This window comes from Mytilus galloprovincialis, chromosome 3, assembly GCF_965363235.1.
Source record: "Mytilus galloprovincialis chromosome 3, xbMytGall1.hap1.1, whole genome shotgun sequence".
Lineage (NCBI taxonomy): Eukaryota > Metazoa > Mollusca > Bivalvia > Mytilida > Mytilidae > Mytilus > Mytilus galloprovincialis.
Window position 1 is genome coordinate 49,964,802 of NC_134840.1, and position 24,347 is coordinate 49,989,148.

At 30.6% G+C, this 24,347-nt stretch overlaps 1 protein-coding gene and 1 long non-coding RNA gene across 8 annotated transcripts in view; both read right to left on the reverse strand.

Moving 5' to 3' along the window:
- LOC143068216 (uncharacterized) overlaps positions 1-15,782 on the reverse strand; it is a 54,950-nt gene extending 39,168 nt beyond the window's left edge. For 2 of the 7 annotated variants that reach the window (XM_076242106.1, XM_076242099.1), the window contains exons 1-6: positions 13,691-13,773; positions 9,710-9,782; positions 8,765-8,955; positions 7,418-7,664; positions 6,573-6,721; positions 4,072-4,128 (exon numbers count right to left, since the gene is read on the reverse strand). In XM_076242106.1, coding sequence (XP_076098221.1) covers positions 4,072-4,128; positions 6,573-6,721; positions 7,418-7,664; positions 8,765-8,950 — 639 coding nt within the window. In that variant the 5' untranslated portion in view covers positions 8,951-8,955; positions 9,710-9,782; positions 13,691-13,773. Of the gene's footprint in view, positions 1-4,071; positions 4,129-6,572; positions 6,722-7,417; positions 7,665-8,764; positions 8,956-9,709; positions 9,783-10,953; positions 10,973-13,690; positions 13,774-15,522; positions 15,595-15,710 lie in introns of those variants that run through there. The other 5 variants (XM_076242103.1, XM_076242101.1, XM_076242104.1 and 2 more) reach the window with 5 other exon arrangements.
- Positions 15,783-21,363: 5,581 nt separating this feature from the next.
- Positions 21,364-23,994, reverse strand: LOC143068219 (uncharacterized). Its single transcript, XR_012976141.1, has 3 exons — positions 23,794-23,994; positions 23,066-23,215; positions 21,364-22,147 (listed from the first exon to the last, which is right to left on the reverse strand). It is a non-coding gene; the product is annotated as an uncharacterized LOC143068219 (long non-coding RNA).
- Between the last annotated feature and the right edge of the window lie 353 nt (positions 23,995-24,347).

Sequence of the window (24,347 nt, forward strand, 5' to 3'; positions counted from 1 at the left end):
TTTGTTTTCTAATGTAAAAAATAATATGTTCTGTTCACAACATTTAATTTTATAAACATGCCAGTGAAAGTGCAAATGAAGAATTAGAGTTAAATCTTGTGAAAGACTATATGAAATTGTATTGTTTTGACTTGACTGACAAAGATCAAACCAAATTGAAAGACAATAACATTACAAGGATACATTTACATATTTTTCTCACAAATATACTGAAACAAGGTTCAAAATATGATTACTTATAAACTGGCTGTCTTTTCATACTGGTATTTCGTACATATGCTATATTTTTTGGTGTCATATTTTTGCTTCCTCATGACATGAAACCCAATAAAACACAACAAAAAGCACAGTGTATAGCAATCTAAATGTTAAAGATTAGTATGGCATTTGTCTGAAAACACTGCAACATAACTCTAAACAATACTATGTAACTTAACTTTTTGCCCATATAAAGGCAATGTTTAATAAGTACTCTAATACAAAACAAAGAACTAACAAGAAATTACAAAAAATAAATTTTATTTCAACATTTAGCAAGTTGGCCTCCTTAGTGTTGGACGAGTATCAATTACATGTTTATTATCTCGATCAAATTTTTCCTTTATCTTTTCTAACCATGATATATTCATTGACTCACAATCTTTTCTAGAAATTTCAAAATCCAAATTGAATTGTGAACTTGAGATTTTTAAGTTCTGATGTAAATTTCTGTCTAAACCCCAGCAGTAATGATTGACTTGTTTTTGCATTTGAGAAAATTGTTTCACCTCATCATAGAAGTCAGGACCTTCTATAGCAATCTTTTTCCATAATGTTTTATTAAAGTGCTCATATATCATATAATCTATGGATGCCCATTTCTTATGTTTTTCTTTATTACTCAATGAAAAGTAGTAAGTTCCTCGGTTAACAAACTTGTATATCAGGTCTTTTAATTGCCATTTCATAAGTCTTTTGAATAGTATTAAAGATTCATGAAAATATTCAACAATCATCACTAGAGAAAATTCTGTGTCTAAGTTTCTGATATGTTCTCTCACAGCCGGTAAATTATTAGTGATGTCTTGTCTGCCATACGGGAACCCTAATGGCATCCCTAAACAATGAGCAATTAAGTTTTTTGTCACAGAAAATCCATCAGGAATACAATATCGATAATGGGCTGCTTCATGACTTTTATAAATTGAATCGTAATATTTGATATTTTCTAGGTATTCAGTGAGCGGATGTTTAGCAAATATTCCAGCTATCTGCTCAATTTTGAAATAACTAAATGCTGATTTAAAATGTTTCAGTGGCTCACGTATAATAGATACATAATGTGTTGTCTCAGGAGGAAAGAAACGATTCATTATTGTTTTGTTATATATTGCATGATCAATTAAACCATTGAATGGTCGGTCAGAAAGGCGGTAATCCAAATCATTCATTAAGTAAGGCCATGCAAGATATAGTCTTTTCTTTTGAGGGAGCATTATATTGAGATTATTTTCATAGCTGTATTTACGGAGTATTCTCACAACAGTTTCAGTAGCACATTTCATTGTTTTAATAAATACAAAGTTGCATTTCTCATTTGGACATTGTTTATTTGTTGAACTAGCAGTTTTCGGCACGTTAGATTCTTCAATCCTATTATGGTTCTGTAAATGATTTCCAGAATTCTTTAAGTCATGTAGTTTCTCCTTTTCATCAGCCATCATGTTATCCAGCACATATGCATTTGAATCAAATGTTTTAACCAGAGGTTTCTGTGGTACATAATCTGAATCTAGTGAATCTAGTATATCCTCATTGCTTTTGTGAAATCCTAAATATAAATTCTTCAAACACAGTATTCCTATTAGAAATATGACCATAGGTGGCAGCACTCTGAGTAAGATATATCGCCTTCTGACCATTTCTTTAATGGAAAACCACCTAAAAGTTCTATTATCATATGTTTTGGCAAGTAAGTCCAAATAAATGTTTTTTTCTAATATTTCATGTCAATCCATCGATTCTGTCCTGAAGGCCAGTATGTTCTTCCTGATGTAATAATCCAAAGTGTAATAACCTCTTCATGTCCTTATTTCCTTCCATTACAAATTCTCACAGGTACATTCAGTATTTCTGTACATTTTTATCTTTATTAATCTCCTCTTTTAATGATAATTCTTTCACTACATTAAGTACTTTAGATTGAGTATAAACATCATCAGGTGTGTGTCCTACACGATTTACCTGGTCAGAGATAAGCAGGTGATTATAAACAATACACCTGTAATAGTCTCTTGTTTTACACCACAATTTAAACTCAATGAATATTGAATAAATTCATTGTATTATGAATGGATACAATTACACAGTAGCTCAGTTATACAGGAAATTTGTCATGTGTAACTCTTCATATAAATGAAGAAATGTGTTGACTTAAAACTCCTCAACAATGACACATAGCCAACAAGATCAATGTTATCTATTAATTCATTTTAATACTTTATTCTGCCCACCCAATCCAATATTTATTCATCAATTTATAAGAGAATGTAGACTTTTCCAATATTGAACCAGGGTATCTTGTTTATTGATTTTTTTAATTGAAAGTCACCTTAAACTTAATGAGAAAAAATACACCTTTTTTTGTCTTATACTGTAACTGTTATTGCGAACCCTATTATAGTTTTCCATAGATTCACCTGCAAGTTACCTGTCCATTTAAACTTTTGTAAGTTCTATTGTCCCATTGAACAAATACAACAGGTATTGTTCTCTGTATAGTTTATTCACCAGGACCTTTAAATTTCTTGCAAGAGAAATCTATCACTCATTGATTAATTTGCCTGACCAAAAAAATATCTTCTTTGTTCACTGAAATACATGTATAAACTCACATAAACTGCATGTGATACAGTATTTATTCAATATCAATAATATATTTTCAATCTGTTCAATATAAGCACTGATTTAATTATAAAAAGTTTATTTCTGATTTTTTTTAACTACTGCATGCATTTATGTTTCAAAGAATTTGCATGTTTTTTGTGGTTATTCAGTTATAAAGAAAACAGTTATGAAGACCTTTACTTAAACATTATCATTTCAAGTTTTTACTTATGAACAGACTAAAAAAAAGCAAATTTTAATAGGTAAAATGTTGAAGTTTGATCAGAAATCAACTTAAAATTTTTAAATCAGTGTTTATATCAAACAAATTGAAAATGTGTTTTTGATTGAATAAATACAACATCACATGCAGTTTCATAATTACTTATTTGTACATGTATTTCCATCATTGACAGTTCAATTTTTTGTTCAGGTAAATTAATCAATGAGTGATAGATTTCTCTTACAAGAAATTTAAAGGTCCTATTGAATAAACTAAACAGAGAACAATACCTGTTGTATTTGTTAGATGGGACAATAGGACTTACAAAAGTTTAAATCGACAGGTAACTTGCAGGTGAATCTATGGAAAACTATCATAGGGTTCGCTATAATATCTACAATCTAACTATTCAACTTGGTTATTTTTTTTATTGATTTTTAAAAGTCATCATAAACTTTTTCATTTTGAATCAAACATAAGGATTACCATAAATTAGGTAACTTATAACTGAGCTGTTTTTATATTCATAGATTGAACTTATTTGTGAAATTGAACACAGCCTGCCAATAGACAGGATATAAAAATTGTTAAAGCAAATCTTTCAACAAGTTTTTTATAAATTCTAATTCACCAAACTCAGATGTGTTATCCTCTTTAATTTCACATAGGTGAAAGCACATATTTATAAGTATCCCACTTATCGAACAGGATTTCCTTTAAATATCAATTTATATAAAACTACATACATTTATATGGTGTTTTTGATTGCTTAAAAATCCCAGGGCAGTTGTGTTTTTCTGTACAATCAAATAAATATATGCATTTCATTTTAAAACACTTTAGGACTAATTTTTGAAGTATAAAACCGGTAATTTAAAAAAAAAAAAAAAATTACTTAGACAAATTCATTAAAAAGCAAACTGTTATCTAATTTGTTAGCTTAAGCAACAAATGTCAGCAAAGCAAATGTAAACTTTACTCACTTGTTTCTTCATTATGTGTTTGATAATGAATAACACACGTCGTTTCAATTTCTTCTTCTAAATAACAAACATCATAAATGTCAAAAAGATACTTTTTGGGGTGGAGGGGGATGGGGGGGGGCTGATAATGAATGACAGCATGTATTTTGTATTATTTGTTTACACAGCTCTCGATTCAGCTACCAATGAATAATCCATTAAGTGTAAAAATGTGTAAAAAAGTGTAAAAATAATTCAGACTCAAATGAAAAGTACAGACAAACCTGTTATGAAGGTCACCTATAAGGTCAAGGGATAGTAAATGATTTTCCTAAATATGATTGAATAATAACACTTATTGCGAACCCTATCATAGTTTTCCATAGATTCACCTGCAAGTTACCTGTCCATTTAAACTTTTGTAAGTTCTATTGTCCCATTGAACAAATACAACAGGTATTGTTCTCTGTATAGTTATTTGATGGGACCTTTAAATTTCTTCCAAGAGAAATCTATCACTCATTGATTAATTTACCTGAACAAAAAATTGAACTGTCAATGATTAATATACATGTACAAATAATAAATAAGAACTCCTGCAAAACTGCATGTGGCATTGTATTTATTCAATATCAATAATACATTTTTAATAGTTTCAATATAAACACTGATTCAAAAATTAAAAGTTGATTTCTGATCAAACTTTTGTATAATTAACCTTAAGCTTATAACCTATAGGAGGGTAAGCTTGTCTAAGGGGGGATTAGTTTGTTCATACTTCAGTATTTATGATAGTAAAATGAATCTCAGCCAAGTGTGCATTGCTATTATTTATTTAAGTTAGTTTGCAAAATAAATTTCAAAGTCATTTTCAAGATTTCAAAATTATTCAAGATGCAAAATTAAAGCGTTTTTTTTTTAATCAAATTAATCATGTAATTATTAAAATATTAAGTGTGCATTGCTATTATTTATTTAAGTTAGTTTGCAAAATAAATTTCAAAGTCATTTTCAAGATTTCAAAATTATTCAAGATGCAAAATTAAAGCGTTTTTTTTTTAATCAAATTAATCATGTAATTCTTAAAATATTTTTTTATCTAAATTGATGTAATGTGTAAATAATGTATCCAATGCAAAATTTGCACTTTGTATGAATCAAAAGAACTACATAATACATGAACAGTCAGACTCAACTATAACCAGGGGAGATAATTTTAATGAATATATCCACAGTGTTTAAAAATGTTCTCAGATTTTTCAAGCGTTATTCCATCTATAACTGCATCACATATTGCAGCTCTTTTATGGTCAAAAGTAAAATAACAGTGATTTTATAAAATAAGAGTACAAATAAATCATTGTACAAATGTTACTTTTTGGTCTTCCCTTACATAAAAACAGCAAGAAAATTATTAATCTATTCAGGTACATTGCTGAGAAATCAACATTTATAAAAGGAATAAGTTGAAATGAATAACTATTTGTGAAAATAAGTTGGTTTACAGAATTTGAAAAAATAAACAAAAAACACCCATTCATACACCTTGGGCATCTATTATATTGATTTCTATCCTAATAAATACACTATTGACATCCTTTCATAAAAAAAAAGAAGTTTTGAATGAAGAGTAAAAAACAACAACCAGGGTATATTGAACAATTACAAGTGTATTTTCATTTATTTGGAAGAATTTTTTTTTACTCAGGTAAATTAATCAATGAGTGATAGATTTCTCTTGGAAGAAATTTAAAGGTCCCATCAAATAAACTATACAGAGAACAATACCTGTTGTATTTGTTCAATGGGACAGTAGAACTTACAAAAGTTTAAATGGACAGGTAACTTGCAGGTGAATCTATGGAAAACTATGATAGGGTTCGCAATAAAATAGATAAACATTTGTCTAGAGTTAAAATGAAATCAGTGTAAAGTGTCCTCGGAAATATGCTAAATTCCTCAATAAAAATGGTAAACAAATTTTTTGAAAACAGATAAATTTAAGTTTTAATGTAGTCAAATAAAAATTGATCACAAATTTGTTTTCAGGGCATTCATCATTTCAATCAATTGTAATTCCATACCCACACAACATATATATTTTTCTCAGCCAATATTTACATAGGGATTCAAAATCATGCTATGGTCAAATTCAAATATTCCATTTCCACCAATACAAATGTTCAATGATATCAGTTACATTTCAACACAGCAAATCAAAATAGTCCTGATAATTCTATACCCTTTATAGACTATTGTGGATTCATTTTATTTTTATTTTGATACCAATGTTCTTGGATTTCTTTGGTAAATGTTCAACGAAGTACAAATTTTCTATTGGCTTGTATGCAGAATTTGGCAAAACCAAAATATCAAATATCCACAAAACACCTATTTTTCCTCAATCCACTAAAATAAATGAATCCATAGAATTTCAAAAGTCTTACCTTTGTGCTCTCATAAAATTTATTTGTGACTTCAATAGGATATAAATATACAAGAACAACATAAAGAATTCTTACTTGTTTTTTCGGCTTGATGGGTGGTTTGCCTTTCACAATTTTGTTTGCTTTGCCTTCTATGTCTGGAATATTCAGCTCCTCAAAATCTTCTTTACTCAGGGGTTTGGACTTTCTTCCATATTTCTTAATGCTGATTTCATTTTGTAAATCTAGACATTTAAAAATTTATTTCAATTAAATATTTTCACCAGTTTTACTCTTCAGCTCAGTATATAACATATGAATGGTGTCTGAACAATTATCAGACATACTTCAAATAGTCAATTTTCCTTCAAATTATTATTTAAAATTTACAATATATCTAAATTGAGAAAGAAATTGAATTATAAAAAGACATAATTGATAGAAACAACACTTGTGTGGTAACATTCTTAACAACACTGACAACACAATTTTTTTTCAAAAGTTCAAAATTAAACTTATCCAGCATTTTTTTTGTGTTAACATAGAAAATTTCAAGCTGCACTGGTTGTGAATTGGTCACATTTTGGAGACAATATTACAAATTAAAAAAGAAAAATATTATTTTATTACATATTGATGAGAATTAAAAATATTAGAAAATTGTTTGTGTACTCTTATTCAACAGAGAGTCTCCTTATGTGACATCCTTCATCTAAATAAAAATGAAATTCCTGAAGCTAAAACTCAATTCTTCTTCAATTCTAATAACACTGATGTCAAACTTCTAAAACTTTAGAAAGAAGAAAGGATATCAGCCTAATTCAATGTCTGATAAATCAAAAAGTAGCTTAAACATTCACCACTATTAAGAAATGTGGTAAATCTCAGCAAGACAGCAACTCAGCAATACATTTAAAAAAAAAAATTATAATAAAAACTACCTAGCTGGTTGCCATCTGACCCTTCAACATCGTTATCTTCACTAATGATCTTTTCCTCTATTACTTCATCCTCATCATCTCCATCATCTTCATCTTCATCATCAGTTTCTTCCTCGCTTTCCTCTTCGCTATCATCATCATCTACATTAAGACTGTTACTATCATTTTTATCTCCTTCAACTACACGTTCTATGGTAGACTGACATAAGATTTCTACAAAATTTTCTTTAAATGCCTCAAAGGTAACCTGTAAAAATATCAAATTTTATCATAAGCTGAAAATACCATCATGTTTTTCTTTATATTTTCTTTTTATTTTTTGTATTAAACTGATGGAATATAACTCAAAAGAACACAAGACCATACTTTTTGAACTATCCAATCAGTAATTATAACAAGAAGTACCCTTGTCCTGAAATTAGCAATTGATATTTATCCTAAAACAAATAGAATCATTTAATATTAATTCATTTAAGAAGTTATGACATAACAATTCAATTTAGAAGTTGAAATGCCTGCTGTTTTCAGTTTAAGAAACATTTATAATGCCTCTATCACTTAGAAGATTTTAAAGCAATTCTTGATTGTTTTTATTAAAGAGTGTCATAAGAGAGAAACAAATAGACTTTGAGTTCAAAAGGTATCTCTGCTGGGGGATAATTTTGTGAATATTACTTTACAAAACCGGACCATAGGTGATTGTAATGTGTTAAAACACTTGACTACAATATCATTAATTAACAAGTAGTAGTACCTTGTGCCTTACATGCTCAAATGTGGACAACTAGGTTTTCGGTTAATCAGAATAAGATATTGCCTTTACGGGAATGTTTAATTCAATAAAATTAATTTTCCATATGCAATCTAACAAATTCACACTTTTACCCCATCTTGAAAACACAAATGTATATAAGGGAAAAGAACTTGTGCATTCCAATTTATGTCATAAAGTTTTTTTCAAAAGATTTCATAAAGTCATGCTGCATTGCCATGAATTCTTACCATCAACATGAACAAAAATTAGTCTGTTATTTTCTAATATTCTTCTGCTATAGGTTTTCAGTAGTATACAACTAACTTAATTCTATCTGAATACAGGTCTATGAATTCCACTCAAGCCAATGCTAGGGCTGTCATAAACTTGCTATGAAGTGAAAATTTTTTTTTGCTCTGGGTTGAAGGCCTCTCTGTGACGTTGAGACAATGAACAGTTATAAAAGAGCTGTTCTTATGCTTTTCATGTTCTATTTTTTGCTGTGCATGTAGTGATTTCGTGTCATGGATGGATACCCCATTTCCTGTGTTTTTCTACTAGCGATAGCATTAAGAAAGTAATATTATAATCACCTTAGCTTCATCTGTATCTTCTGTTAAATAATCTACTATAGCCTCTGCCTGCTCCTCAAGTTGTAATTTATAACAAAGTTTTAATAATTCGTCTTTATCTAAATATCCTTTATCAAATGAATCACAGCTATCAAACACTTCCTTTAATTGATGTAAGTAAACTTCAGTCTCATCATCTGTATCCATTACATCTACAAGAAAAAGTAAATTTAATTGTGTTTAGCTGAATAAGGTCTGTAATAAAACACTCAATCAGGTTTTCTAAAAATATTGCAATTGGTCATAGGTCTTTTAACTTATATCATATAAGTTTAGGTCCATGGTGATGCCTACACTAAAATAAACTGGTGCACCAGTGCAATTTTAAGTGGGAAGAAGAAGGTAAGAGTAATTATGGAATACAGATACAACAATTTGATTTATTTTCAATAGCGGAACCATTGCAGGCAAAATCAAAACAATGTTTTCCTTGACAAGTATGTACAAATAAATTCAGAAGTCTTAAAGAGCATATCTGTAGGCTTTGTCATGGACATAATATAAATAGATCTTTCACATATTCTGGCATAGAACTTTTTTTTGTGAAAAAAAGTATTGTGAGGTCATTTCTGGGTAGATTTTAATCAACTTGATACAACAGAAGCAGAACTGTCACAGATTTATTGGTTGACTCAATAGTCATATTTTTGTGGCAAAGCATTTGTATTTAAGATGATACAAAAGCATTAATTTTTGTATGGAAGTTTGCACTACATGCAACTAAATAAAAATTGTAAAAAAATTATCACCAAATAACCAAAATTTACTTCGACAATTCTGTGTCTTTCAATACATTTGTATATGGTTTGTTAAAATCCAACCATAAATGCCTTCAAAATACAATGTGTTATTGTTCAAAATACGGACACTTATTACACAAGTTGTATTTGCGTCTTTAGTACTTACTTTATAGATCTGTAGTAGAGAAGGAAGTAGTATCTGAACTGTTGGTCATTTTACTCCTTGATGAGTTATCTTCCTGCAAAATAAAATTCACTATAACACAAACTGTTTTAAACATATAGAATACAATATTCATTTAACCCTGTGTAAATGTGACATAGGTAAATCTCATATTAATCAATGCTACTAACAATCAGATGAAACTCTGACTAGCATCATTGAAGTTATTCAAAACTCTCTAGGGATCTATTGGTAAACAGTTCATTTAAGTATATTAAAGGTTTGATCAAGTCAAATTTCAATAAAAACACTATTTTGATCCTTAAAAAAATCTCAATTAGCCTGAAGTCCTTTAAAAAGAAGACCTTAAGAATCACAAAATCATTGAAAATGGTCTCCTTTTTTTGGAATCAATACTTTAAAAAAAACTGCTGCATGAAGTAAGGCATAATTTATTAAATTCTAAAAATGATTGCTAAAAAATTTACAAAACTGCTTTACTTTGCAATGTATAAAATAACTAAATGCTGGTACAGGTCTTTTTTTAAGTCAAAAGAAGTTCTATTTATTGACAATTTGATTTGAACTTTTGATCCCTCTTCAGTTTCTGTTCTGAATATTTACTAAAGACTTCCAACATTTTCAGTGAACTATACTTTGTGTGCATGTACATGTATTTAAATTTATGTTGTACAGTTTAAGTAGTTTAAAATAAACTACTTTAGAACTTTGTAGTACACTCCTTCTATTTCATGAACTAACAGTAATGTAAAATGAAATCATTATAAGATATCCCTAAAATTGATTAATAGATAGCTCTCAAATTTAGGAATACTTGCCTACTTTCACTTTTATCTACTGTTGATACTCTAGTGTCAGATTATAAGTTGCTTGCCCTTTTCAGCTCCAAATTCTAAGGATTTAGTCTTGACCCTATTTTTAAGTTACAATTTCTGGGTGCCAAGGTTTAACCTAGGCATTAAAGATTTTTTTTTCAATTTTCAAGCCAGATTTTCATTCCAGATTTATTATTTCCTTACTAACTCCAGTAATCTACTGAACTTGTCCCTCCCCTTTCAAAAACTTTAAAAAACGAATTTAAAAGTATTACCGACCTTATATAAACCATTTGTACATGTGATAGACTTCAATTCAATAAACTGTCACAAAAGTGATATCAAATTATGTTTAAATTCTTTAAAGACTAGTATTTTAAAAGAAAAACAAATAAAATAAGACACTAGTACCTAGCTATTGTCGATTTAATCCAGACAATCAAAATCCAATGGAGTACTTAAACTATTCAATTATACTACAATGGGCACATTTTGCTATCTCTATAGTACTTATGATGGTCTCTTTCACCTGTTGATAAAAACAGGTAAAATCACCTTGATGACAAAGTACTTATTGATGATTTTCAAAGAGAAAAGATCCCTAAAATAGATAATTAAATACTAAAAGTATTTTAAATTTCAAAGTTAATTTGAAATTATTTTCTTTCACTTTATAGCAAAATATTCATATTATTACTTTTTATGACCAATTACAAATACTTGCAAAATGAGAAGTATAAATATTACTTTATAAAGTAATGTTTCACCATTATATTTTTGTACAAGGACAATCAAATATGTACTTTAATTTAATTTATTGATTTTGTTAATAAATCCATCACCAAGATCCATGATAATTTCAAAATATTTCAAAGCAATTTGATAACAATATGACCTGAATATAGCATGTATAGATCAATAATTCCTTACAAATAAAAGTTAGGAAAATGTTTTATGTTGAAAATTGAGGGATCTAAAGTGTTGAATATATATTATTTCATGGTGTGAATTAATAAAAAATGGGCCTATTTCTATCACAAACTTTGATTCATACAAGCATATAAACTTAACTTGGCAGCCATCTCGATTTTCTTTTTGTTGGAACAATGGATTGACATTGAAGCTGTTTTGAATTTATATGTAACAGTACTCTTCAATCACTCATACATGCATTAAGAAAAATAGCAATATCTTATTTCATCTTTCATCTTTTGAAATATTAACCATATTCAATCAATTTGAATTCTATATTTCATAAAAAGCTCTTTTGAGTTAAAGGAGCTTTCTTACATGATTTCTAATTGTTTGTCTTTACCAAAGAATTGAATGTATGTACAAGATTTTGGTTTGGATCATTTGACTGTAATATGGAAAACACTACATATTTTATCTATTAAGAACATTTTAATTTCATATTTACTAATATTAACACATGTGTGGATTAGTTTTTGAATGATTAAACATCCTTCGAAAATCTTAATTCTCTATTTGAATTCTTATCTGAGTTATACTTTTTGGACTTGAGGAGTATTATAACAGTAAAACTATTTTTAAGATATATTACAAGTTACACCCCCTTTAAAAATAAATAGACTACAGGCTCACAGCAGCCAGAACAATTCCAACAAAAATGAAAAAGTCATATATCCCTTCACTTCTTCTTCTTGTAGAGATTGTCTTTCAAGACAATTGCATACCTGCCAACTTTTCAAAATGCGCATGGGGGTTTCATAGTTTTATGACTCTTTCAGTCCTACAAAATCTAATTCAAGGGGTCCTTCAAATACATTTTAATCTGTTTTTTTTTGGTTTCTGCATAAATTTTGCAAGCCTGCAGCCCTTTAAAAAATTAATTGTTTTGAATAAAATTGTGGACAAAATTGCTCTTTCAAAATTTCCATTTTGGAGCCTGGGAAATCCTCTGCAAATAGGTACAGTTGGCAGTTCTGCAATTGCCAAAAAAAAAATATTTCCTAATGGTTCAGTCACCAATTTCAGTAAGATTTGACTTGTTTTGTAGATCTTGTGTTGTTTATCATTTATGCTGTTTATTGTTTTCTAGAGATTCATCATTTATGAACACTAACTCACACAAGAAGTCAAATACAAATTTAAGCTATGTTTGACCTTATATTTGTAGATCTTCCCTCTTAAATTGTTTTTACTTTATAAGTCTTTTTCTATAACAGTAATAAAGATATTTGCAAAATTTAAAAAAAAAAGAGTAAAATTCATCATTCAAGGGCAATAACTCTAATAGAATTGACATATTCAACAGAAACACTTGAAGATAATGGGGTTGCTTGATCATTTTTGAAGATGATGAGCTTTTTTTTCTATTTCTCTGATAGTTTAAGAGATATAAACTATCAATCTATGTTGACCCCTTTGGTCAGTTTTCAGCAACAGTGGCCATATTTGCTGATGGATTAATTCCCAATAGTATTTTACACACTAAGGATCAACCAGTTTAAGTCCATTTACATTCAGCCAAGCAGTTACAGAGAAGATATTTTAGTCAGACACTGCAAAGCTCACAACAGCACAGGACAAGAGGGACTAAGAACGCCAAGGAATGGAAAAAACTTGGCTATCTTTTGTAAAATGATACAAGTGTTCAGTAAACAGGAAGTTGTTGAGTGATGAATCTGAGAACGCATCACACAGTATAACTGAAGAATCTGAGAACGCATCACACAGTATAACTGAATTACATAAACCCTGGAACCAAATTTCAGAAATCCTTGTCAAGTAGTCCCTGAGAAAAATGCGACGAAAATATTCATGGGAGGGATGGACTGACAGATGGATGGACAGACAGAGGCAAAACAGTATATCCCCCACTTTTTTCACAGACACTTTGAAGAAGTCCAAATAAAAAATCAATATTTTCATTTCTCAGTAACTTAATTCTTTTCATAATGAAAAATTGACTTGAAATATCATTGAGAAAAGATTAGCAATAAACAATTAAAACACAAATCTAATGTCCTTAACAATGTTTTTTTGGGGGAAAAACAGCTGAACTAAAAAATATTTTTTCCAAATTTTAGATATAAAATCATAAAAAAAATCTTGTGTAGATTTTGAGGCACCTAAACTACAAAGTGCGGTAACTTTACATGACAAAGATTTAAAAACTACTTACAATTCAGTCTCAGGACCAATTTATATTATGATGACACAAACCATTAAATTATTTTCCATTGGACAATAACTCTTTAACACTTTAACAGGTTATAAGTTATAAATCAATAATTCTGACAGTAAATAAACTTTTACAGTGATCTACACAGGTGTGTAATCAGCTGATTTCTACCTGTAACATTCAAAAGTGAAAATTTCAAATGTCATCAATAAGGTATTGTATCACAAGAGGTCTGATTGTAGCCGATAATCACTCTAACATTATAAAGTGATTGTCGATTTTGCCTCATATCATTATTACTTGTTCAGTAATTTGTTAAATATTTTCCCAAAATAATTGGCTATAGATTGAGTTGAGAGAATTATAGGTAGACACTTATATATAATCATATAGGAAAAACTAAGAAGTATTAGACACTTATTGACATTAAGTCAGCTCATTTCATCTACAAGCTAATTGATGGAAAGTTCAAGGTAATCTTGTTGGACAGGAGGAGTAAACTTTAGTAGCCTTCTCATTCATATATCTGCAATTGATTGATATATTAAAATAAGGAGATGTGACATGATTGCAAATGAGACAACTATCAACCAAAGTCCAATTTATGTGGATGTAAGCAGAGATAGGTTACCTTCAACATTTAGTTGGATCCATTACCTTTAGTCATCTATCAAAGGCCTTGACTGAACATCCACTGCAGCAATTCAAATGAGAAAACCATCAGTCTGATGTAAGAAAAAACAAAATGTAAAATCCAATTGATTATAGATATAAGAAGATGTGGTATGAGTGCCAATGAGACAATTCTCCATCCATGTCACAATTTGTAAAAGTAAACCATTATAGCCAAAGTACAGCCTCCAATACTGAGCATTGGCTCACACGGAACAGCTAGCTATAAAGAGCCCCAAAATGACTAGTGTAAAATCATTCAAACAGGAAAACAAACGGTCTAATCTATATAAAAAACGAGAATTCAGAAACACGTATGAACCACATCATGACTATTTGGAATCTAGATAGTCCCATGAATAATAAGTAAACCAACTGACATAGAGAAAAGAGAATATGGAGAAGATGTACAATAGACACCAATTTCATTATATACTAGGCTATACAACATTTCAAAGAAATGGTGCTTTTATTGCTGTTTATCATCTAGAGAACTCTAAAATACACTACCAATACAGAAGCATGATTGATACCAGGAGAAGATATTTGTTCACTACACAAATAAATCTAAAATCTATCTCTACAGTAGTTTGCAGATTTCAGGATACAATCAGTAAATTGCAGCTGATAATGATAAATGCTTCATAGAGGACTGTCAATCCTGTTTAGACAAAAATGAAAACTCAAGTGTTTTATAAAATATCAGATTTCTAATATAACAGAAATTGCTACTCACCTTTCAACAAATTTTAAAAATCAATGGCAAAAATCCAAATCGAATTTGATTTTTTTTCTTTCTTGATAAATGTTCAAATTCCCATTTGTGGTCACACTTTTAAGATTACAGATAAAACAATCCCATAAAACCGTACCTTCTGATATATAAACAATTAACAGCACCTGTATTGATACTAAATGTACCCTAATAATGTGGCTATGCAAGAATGCATACTCAATTATTCTTAAAATATATAATATTAATATACGATCAAGTCTCATTTATTTATTTCACAAACTGAAAAATTTAGTTCTGGCTGATTTGTTTACATCTAAAGTATAAGTAAAATTTTCTAAACTAGGAAGGTATATTAAAATATAAATGAGATAAATACATTCATTGATATCAAACCTTTATAAATAGCTTAAGAAATTATACATACATTGTGAATCCAGTAGTCGTGTCTAAATGCAAAATTCTCTCTTAGGAGTATTTCAATGAGTTTTGACTTGCTTAACACAAAGCTTTTCACTAACGTTAAATGCAATAAACTCTTTCATACAAACAATTGAGACAAAAGACAATAGGGACATACTATGTAAGTAAACTTTTACCAAACAAAAAACTTACGGCATACTTCATTTCACACCAACAGTGAACAACGGGTCTAATTCAGCCATAGTGTACTTCAATCCAATTAGACAATCTCCAGCCGATCAAAGATTATCCATTGTCAAGATTTTTAAACTACAACGAAAATTAGATCTAAATCTCCAAATATTTCTAACTATTAATTTATAAGCATGTGCCTTACCACAAGTTATGTTATGGTTATTTGTTTAATCTGTCGTAATCTGGACTAATTGTTCAATTTTGGGGATCAATGCAACATATTTGATTGGGTAATGATTAGAAGTAATAAATATTTGTATTAAATTTCTTTGATGAAATCTTGCTATATAAAACTGCACGGATATATACAATGATAAAATATGCCGGCTTATTTCTATCAGAATCATTCAAATCAATAGATTTAAGTTAATACACATGTAAATCAATCCATTGAAAAGATTCAAATTACATATATAAACTTAAATTCAAAATTTAAAATTCCTATTTTAACTAATTTCTAGTGTCTTTAAATCAATTGATCATTCTAATCAAGAAAATAAGCTACACAAATTCTATAAATCTTTGTTTTTTAAAATTAATATAAATAAACTGACGAGTATCAAGTTAAAATCATCACTTCATATAAAAAAAAAATGAATGTATTATTTCATGACAAATAGCTTCAAATTTCTGATTTGGATTTTTTTAATTTCTAAATATATGTAGAAGTACATAAATAAAAGAAGATCAATGATAAAGTTATTATACTTTAAATAGTTATGTAATTTTCATATAGTACATCAGATCAAATTAACCAAAACGCATAAAAACATTATGGTCTATAAACAAATGATGGTTTGTGATTGGTTGTTTTGTAACTTACAATTTTCTGAAAGCATATGAAGATTTCCAAGATCAAGGGGAAACAACTCTTGCTTATCTCCATAACATCAAGCATATATAGCTTTAAAACTATAAAAAAAACAAAAACAAAAATACAACAAATTAAATATAAAGAAGATACGGTTTACCAATATATCTATACAATGTACTACAAAAGAAAGAAACGATTTTATTGAGCCATAACCCCTATGGAACCATACAAAGTTGGAAATATTTGTGATATGACGTATACATGTAGTGTTTTGTACTTCCGACATTTGTACTTCCGACATTTGTCTTTGAAACATTCTTTATTCCACAGAAAATGTCAATTTTTGAGAAACTATAGAAATTCAGAGACCAACTGCCGACAAAATTTTAGAACTCTTTGTTAAAACACAATTGTAAAGTGATTTCGCAGGCATCTTCTACTTACCACAATGTCCTAATGTGCAAAAAGTGTTAATTTTGTTGTTTTTTCATTTTTTTTCTTGACCTCATGGATGATGAGAGATTCTAATAGATGCATCCAAGCATAGGCCGATCCTGGGGGGAGACCCTGGCCGCCCTTTTGTGGAAAAAATTTGGTTGATTATATAGGGAATCACTGAAGCATGACTCGAGTGTGGACCCCAGTGTAAATATTTCTAACAATAGTTCTAAGTTCGGGTGAAACTGATCTGGGTATACCAAGTGTAAATAAGGTGGTTTGCCTCCAAAAATCTGAAATTTTCGATTTTTTTATTTTATTTTACTTCAACTGGACCTGCAACCGGAAAGAGTTGTTGCCCCTGCATATTTCAATAATAAACATGATCAGTAGTTATATGCACTATATTTAACTGTATGTATAAAACTTTCAGGTCTAAGAACTTTGTGTGTCAGACCTCAAAGGGAAGCCCACCCCTCCAAAAAATGTCATAATGAGGGGGGGGGGGGGAGGGGGGTTGATGCATTTGACATTTGTTCTTTAGTATTTCATACATGAATAGTCCCAGACCCTTTGTAGGTTTCTATGCAGTTTTGAATTTCTTTATTACAGTTGACCTATATCACAAAAATGTGTATATATGTCTCTGGTTTTAGCAAAGAAGCACAAAGTTTATCTAGTAATGCAGTAGTCCAAATAATTATGACGTCTTGCAGGGCTATTTTATTTTTTTCTGGGACGCCTTCCTACAACGTAAAATAAAAAAATTAAGGTAGCCTTGCCAGACGTCATAATTATTTGGACTAGTAATGCAGATGTTTACAAGTCAACTTTGTCAATATTATATTCGATTCCTGAATTCTTACATATATCTACCAATGGATTTCTAGTACCTCATAATAATATAATAGTCTCCAGGCGCTAACACGCAGTTCCGTGCACATCGATTCGACATGCAAAAAAAAAATGGCAAAATACAAATTTATAAATTGGATGTTAAAGGAAACACCTATGTTGTAACTTTTTTTATTGATGAAATATCATTAATTAACGGCATTTGATTTCAAAATAAAAGTTTTATTGGAGATTATGACAAAATCGGATAGTAACTTGTATCTTTTACAAGATTTGAATTTGTAATAGATATGTAGTTTTGGAGCACATTTTACAGTGTACGGTTTATCAGTTTGGAATGAGATGTACCAATCGGCATTAGAATAATCAGAACCCTTCGATATCGTTGAACATATACCGAGGCGATGTGGTCGACAGACTACCGGAGCCAATCACCCTGCAAACACGCCAAAACAGTATTGGAAAGTCTCATTAATTTTTGCGTTCATAGACCATATGATAAGGGAACTGAAGAGTGGAGTGGCGTCTAGTATTATCAGAAAATTGCCTCTTTGCGCTGTATCTGCTTCTTATTGTTGTAGGCAATCCTAAGGTAAGAAATATAACAAATGAACAAATCTCAACATTGTCTGAGACATACGAAACTGACCTGGCATGTAATTTTAACGAATTCAATTGGGAGGTCGCTCTATGCCAAACACGTACGATGGTTTATAACATCTCGAGAGTGCTACCATGGGGATCTATCAGTGTACTACGTATGTTGAAAACAAATGTACGATCAACAATAAACAATGACAGTCACTAGCATTACTGCATATTCATCAGGATTTCAGTGTGAATATTGACAAATTAAGTAATAGAGAATATAAAAAAAGAAGATGTGGTATGATTGCCAATGAGACAACTGCATGTCCACAAGAGACCAAAATGACACAGACATTAACAACTATAGGTCACTGTATGGCCTTCAACAATGAGCAAAGCCCATACCGCATAGTCAGCTATAAAAGGCCCCGATAATTAAGACAATGTAAAACAATTCAAACGAGAAAGCTAACGGCCTTATTTATATAAAAAAATGAACGAAAAACAAATATTTAGGGGCCAGCTGAAGGACGCCTCTGGGTGCGGGAATTTCTCGCTACATTGAAGACTTGTTGGTGACCTTCTGCTGTTGTTTTTTTTCTATGGTCGGGTTGTTGTCTCTTTGGCACATTCCCCATTTCCATTCTCAATTTTATGTAACACATAAACAAACGACAACCACTGAATTACAGGCTCCTGACTTGGGACAGGCACATACATAAATAATGTGGCGGGGTTAAACAAGTTAGCGGGATCACAACCCTTCCCCTAACCTGAGAAGTTTGTTTCTGCCTAGACCCGAAGAGCAGATTTTGGACAATTTTGAGTAAATTCTGTATCGAAATATGTGTTGTTTATGTATTACTATATTCAGAAGATTTATTAATAGTTTTATATTCATAAATTTTTCAAAAGTCTTATCTACATATGAGCTCCTCTTTTAACCGTCCTATGACCGAAAACCGAAAAAAAAAAAACCACATTTTTCTGCATAAAAGTGCTTGCACATCGTTTCTTTCTAGCTACGCCCCTGGTCTCAGTTCGACATGTTTGCACCAAGGACGTTTGCACTTAGAGTGGGGTGCTCATTTTCGCCATATCTTTCCATGTTTTCTTCAGTTTATGTTCAGGTCTTTATGTTTTTGAAGTATACTGACATTTCTATATGAAGATAACTTCAAATGCAAAATATTTTTAGCTTGAAAACGTGTTTGTTTTGAGAAAAATCATCTGAAAAGTTGGATTAAAGGGTGTTTGAAATTTCCTGATTTGTTGTCAACGGGGGACACATATTCGCCGTTTTTACACATCTATTTAAAACCAAATAACTGCAGCTTTAAACAATATTTATCAAATAAATTTCATTATAGATGAATAGCAGACACTTGGAAGGTGTAAAAAAAACTGAAATTTAGGGCAATCAGTCAAAGAATTACTAAGAAATACTTCTTTGAAATTTTTTTTTTCATTCAAGAAATTGGCTGAAAATCGTAGTCCGTTTTTCGGTCCTTTGCGGTAAGTACCGACATTTGGTCTCATTTTCAAAAATAATCATATTTGTTATAAAAATATCATTTATCGGCATATTTCTGCCATTTCAGCCATCCTTTGAAGTTTTTACACCTCAAAATCATAAAACGGCGAAATTGTGTCCACGGCGAATATGAGCGCCCCACTCTACTACAAAAATATACTTAAAAAGGCTCTATTAAGAAAGGGGACAGTAACATGGAATTTGTGTTCAAAATTTATATATGAATACGAATCGAGTTCGAACAGTTTAATTAAAAAAAACAAAAAAACAGCGTTATCCATCCGACTTTTGATGATTACTAACTGCTGTTTTTTTTTTTATCGTGCTATGGTATTTTCAATTTTTAATGTCATGTTGTTATATCTGTACAGTAATGCTGTGTCTATACAAATCATGATCAATTATGGGTAATCATCAGTGACTGACTAATTTAATACACGTAATTTTTACCTGTTTTCACATGTGGGAGGGACTATACTTGATAATATATTTACGTATTATATGTGCCTCTTAATTAATTCCCGGTTATATGCGGGGTTTACTGATATAAGGCAGTGGCTATTTGGCTGGCAAAATAGAAAATATCCTACGATCTGCTATTTTGCCGAATTTAGGATTGATTCGCCACATAATGTTTTAGTAGAGCCCACAAAATAGCACATTTTCTGTATTGCCGGCGCTGGCAAACTAGCCACTGCCCGAGTTTTATATATAACTTTGTAAGCCATGATATATTGTTTGTCTCAACCATAGGCGGATCCAGGGGGGCTGGGGGGGGGGGGGGCGCGGGTCCCCCTTTCGTGGGAAAAATTTGGTTGATTGTATAGGGAATCCCGTAGGAAAAGTTCTGGATCCGCCACTGTCAACCTTCGTATGTGACTGTTTTCTTTTAAATATGGAGTTTTCTCTGTCTTATAATCAAGCGACACCAAAATTCAACACAGTGAAAGATTTGATTTTTGTAATATTGAATGCAGTAGCTGTTGAAATTCTGTAGTCGGTTTCACATACGTTTAAATCAGCCTTTTTTCAGAGACAATTTTTGCTGTGCTTGATAAATCTCTAATATTTCAAAAATGTTTAATATGTCGCCTTTAAAATCTTTTGGTTGTTCGCATAACGGTCTTTTCGTTTTGAATTTTCCATGGAGTTCGATATTTTTGTTATCTTACATTTTGTACTTTCTTCTGAACTTTGTCACATTCTTTTATATTCTGACCAGCATGGTGTTCTGTGTAAGCTAAAGTTTTGCATAAATACATGTGATGAAACTGTCGAATTCGAAAAAAACACATTTAAGTTTTGCTCAATACTGAAGAATATATGTTAAGTAGTAAATTTACTTCCGAATTTAGAAATAAACCACAAAAAATATTTGTTAGAACATAAAAAAAAAAACGTGTTTTATTAAAACAAAAGAGACAGAAACACAGACCTGCTGCGCTACATCAAATAACTTAAAAGAAAGACGTAGTTTTAAATATAATCAGTCCCAATCTATACTCTCTCCGTCATCTTGATACGTCTCGATGACATCATCATCGTCTACGCCATAGCCTGTTGTTGCAGACCTCGGGTTTGATTGTGGCTGAGATGACCTAAATGTACTCAAAGGATTTGATTCTGTGTCGGGTTTAATACTTCTAGAAAAATCACTATGATAACCTATATCATCAGCAGTGTCCTCACGATTTTGTCTGTTAATGGTGTTAATTCTTTCCCTTTGCGAACTACTGTTGTTTGAGTTCATACTTCCTATATGACTATCTGGTGTCTCACTGATTGAACGTGTTCTTGCTTGGGTGTTCGGTTGTGCATCCTGAAACCTTCCGCCAGAAAATCGTAGTTCGCTGTTTACATTTTCATTATGATAACTTGTAGATGCTTTGTTTGTATTATCCTCCACCACCAATATTGACGCCTCCTGTTTTACATGTGTCATATTTGTTGTATCGTTTGACCGATGTTCTAAGGACGTTTTTCTGTCGTTCAGTGGTGGCCAATCATTTCCTTTTGGTTGAAGATTACTCGATTTTTTGTTTATATCATTGTGTGCACTAGTTATGTGTGCGTTGTTAATTTTACGCGGTTTTGAAAGTTCTATTTCTTGAAATGCATTGTTTTTCTTTTTTTCAGGAGATGTTATTGATTTTCGTTGAGTATTTCCTGCAATAAAAAACGTAAATGATGCGTATTTAATATGAAATGCATTTGTACAAGATAAAGGTCACATAGATAAATATAAATTTCATATTACAGGATCGGTGATTTTTAAGTTAACATATTTCAAAAATACATACATTATCATTGACCATTCAGTACCGAATGTCAAATAGACTGAAAAACTTTTGTCCCTTGTTTAGTTGTATGGCACAAGTTACTTTAGCTTTAAAAAAATGATATTTGTCATGTCATTTGGATTTGATTTAATGTTTTCGTCATTTGTGTTTTACACCGATTGCATATGATAGTCAGTGTTTTTAACTTTTTTTAGCTATACTGACTAAACGATATATCTTAATGTTTGGCATTGTCCATATTTCAGTAACTATAATGGCTTTACGATGGTTAGATCACGTGGGTTAGATAATTGACAACTAGAACACACCCGCGAAATCGCGGGCATATACAGCTTGTAAAACTATTGTAGGATGAATTTTTGTAAAAGATCATATTATGACTCGAGAATTTCATATAATGTATCAAAAGCCCTCTCCCTTTTTTTCCAAAGTTCGTTATTTGTTTCCTTCAATTATTTTCGTGTTTCTGGTCTTATACCACAATTATTCTTCCCCTTTGCTACAATGCATTTTTTGGTAAAAGTCACATTATATTAAAAATGCACCGCTTCAAACATGAAATAAATGAAACTGCTAAATTAATAGACCATTATTATTCTTATAAAATATGCTTCTAGGACAATCCATCAGTTCTTTTCCTTTTGGGAGCCCTATTAACATGCCAATGGTAGGATTTGAATCTCGTATAAATGACTAAGGCTCATTTGAGAGGTGGTCGGAGGGGCCCTGATCCCGAAATCCCGGGCTTGAAAACATGAAATCTGACAATGCCCGAGTGATTTACCTGCATCATTGTGTTGCACATTGGAATCCCCTGCACATAACAGCACCAATGATATCAAAATCAAAACAGACAGTATACTAATTATAACAACAGGTATCGTGTTGTCGGCTGTATCATACCCATCGCCATCTATATCTGCTGCTGATACTCCTGGAAAAAATAGCCAAAATAATGAAAATAAAATTGTGAAGGATGTTCTTAAATCAAACGGGTATATGTTATTTAAATGTTTTAATCTTGGATTATTGGCTTTATTCTCGTGTTCAAATTGTTTACATCCTCAAGGGTCAGTGACTCAGATAGGTGGAATAAAAATCACAACATGAATTATCATAGTCTTCTTCAAAATAAAATGTCAACTCTGGCATCACTAACGTTTACCACAGTCAATAATCGGGTAGATATGACATTTTCATAATGAAATCCAATAATAAAACACACATACTAAGACTGATACATATCTATTCGATATATGAATATGTACTTTAAACACACAGATACAATATGGACACTCGCAAATCTTGAAATATCGACATAGAAACAAGATAAAGATTCTTTAAAAAATATATATATCCTTTCATTTTAACACAAACATTTTAGATTCATGTACAAAAGACATGTACACAGAGCAAAGCCAAAAAAGAAACTAATTATTATGTGGATATTTGTCTTCACTCATTCAAACTTCGGTTAGTATATCACACTAATTTACTTTTGAAAGTTCTTACCGGAACAAAGTGCTATAAATCCGCAAATATCAAGTAAAAGGGTAGTTCTGTCATACATTTTCACTAGAAACCATTACTTTGTCAATATTTAAATTCTGTGCATTTCAAATTACCATTGATTTTTAACTCTATGTTACACAACTGTACGTTTAACCATTTAAAGAATGAAGATTAACGGCAGCCAATTCAAAAGGCTGTACATGTAGGTATATAAAAATGTTTAAACAGTATGTGTGATAGGTAACAAAAGTTGACTGTTTATATAGTAATGCGACATTAAGAATAGAGAGAACATTTAAATTATGGTACGTCTTCCCTGTAAAGAAAATAACTAACGGTCAATATATATATTATATCCTAGATCTTCCTCGAAATAAAAATCAAGTCTTCTACAAATAAAAATATTTACACAACTTTATAGTGTGCGCGCAAGACATTTGCCACATTCTTCAATCAGTTTTTGTGATCAATTCAGGTTAACATGGATTTTATAATTCTAATAAAAAAACTAAAGTGATACTCATATATAAGCTATAGGCACAGCCTTGTAACTT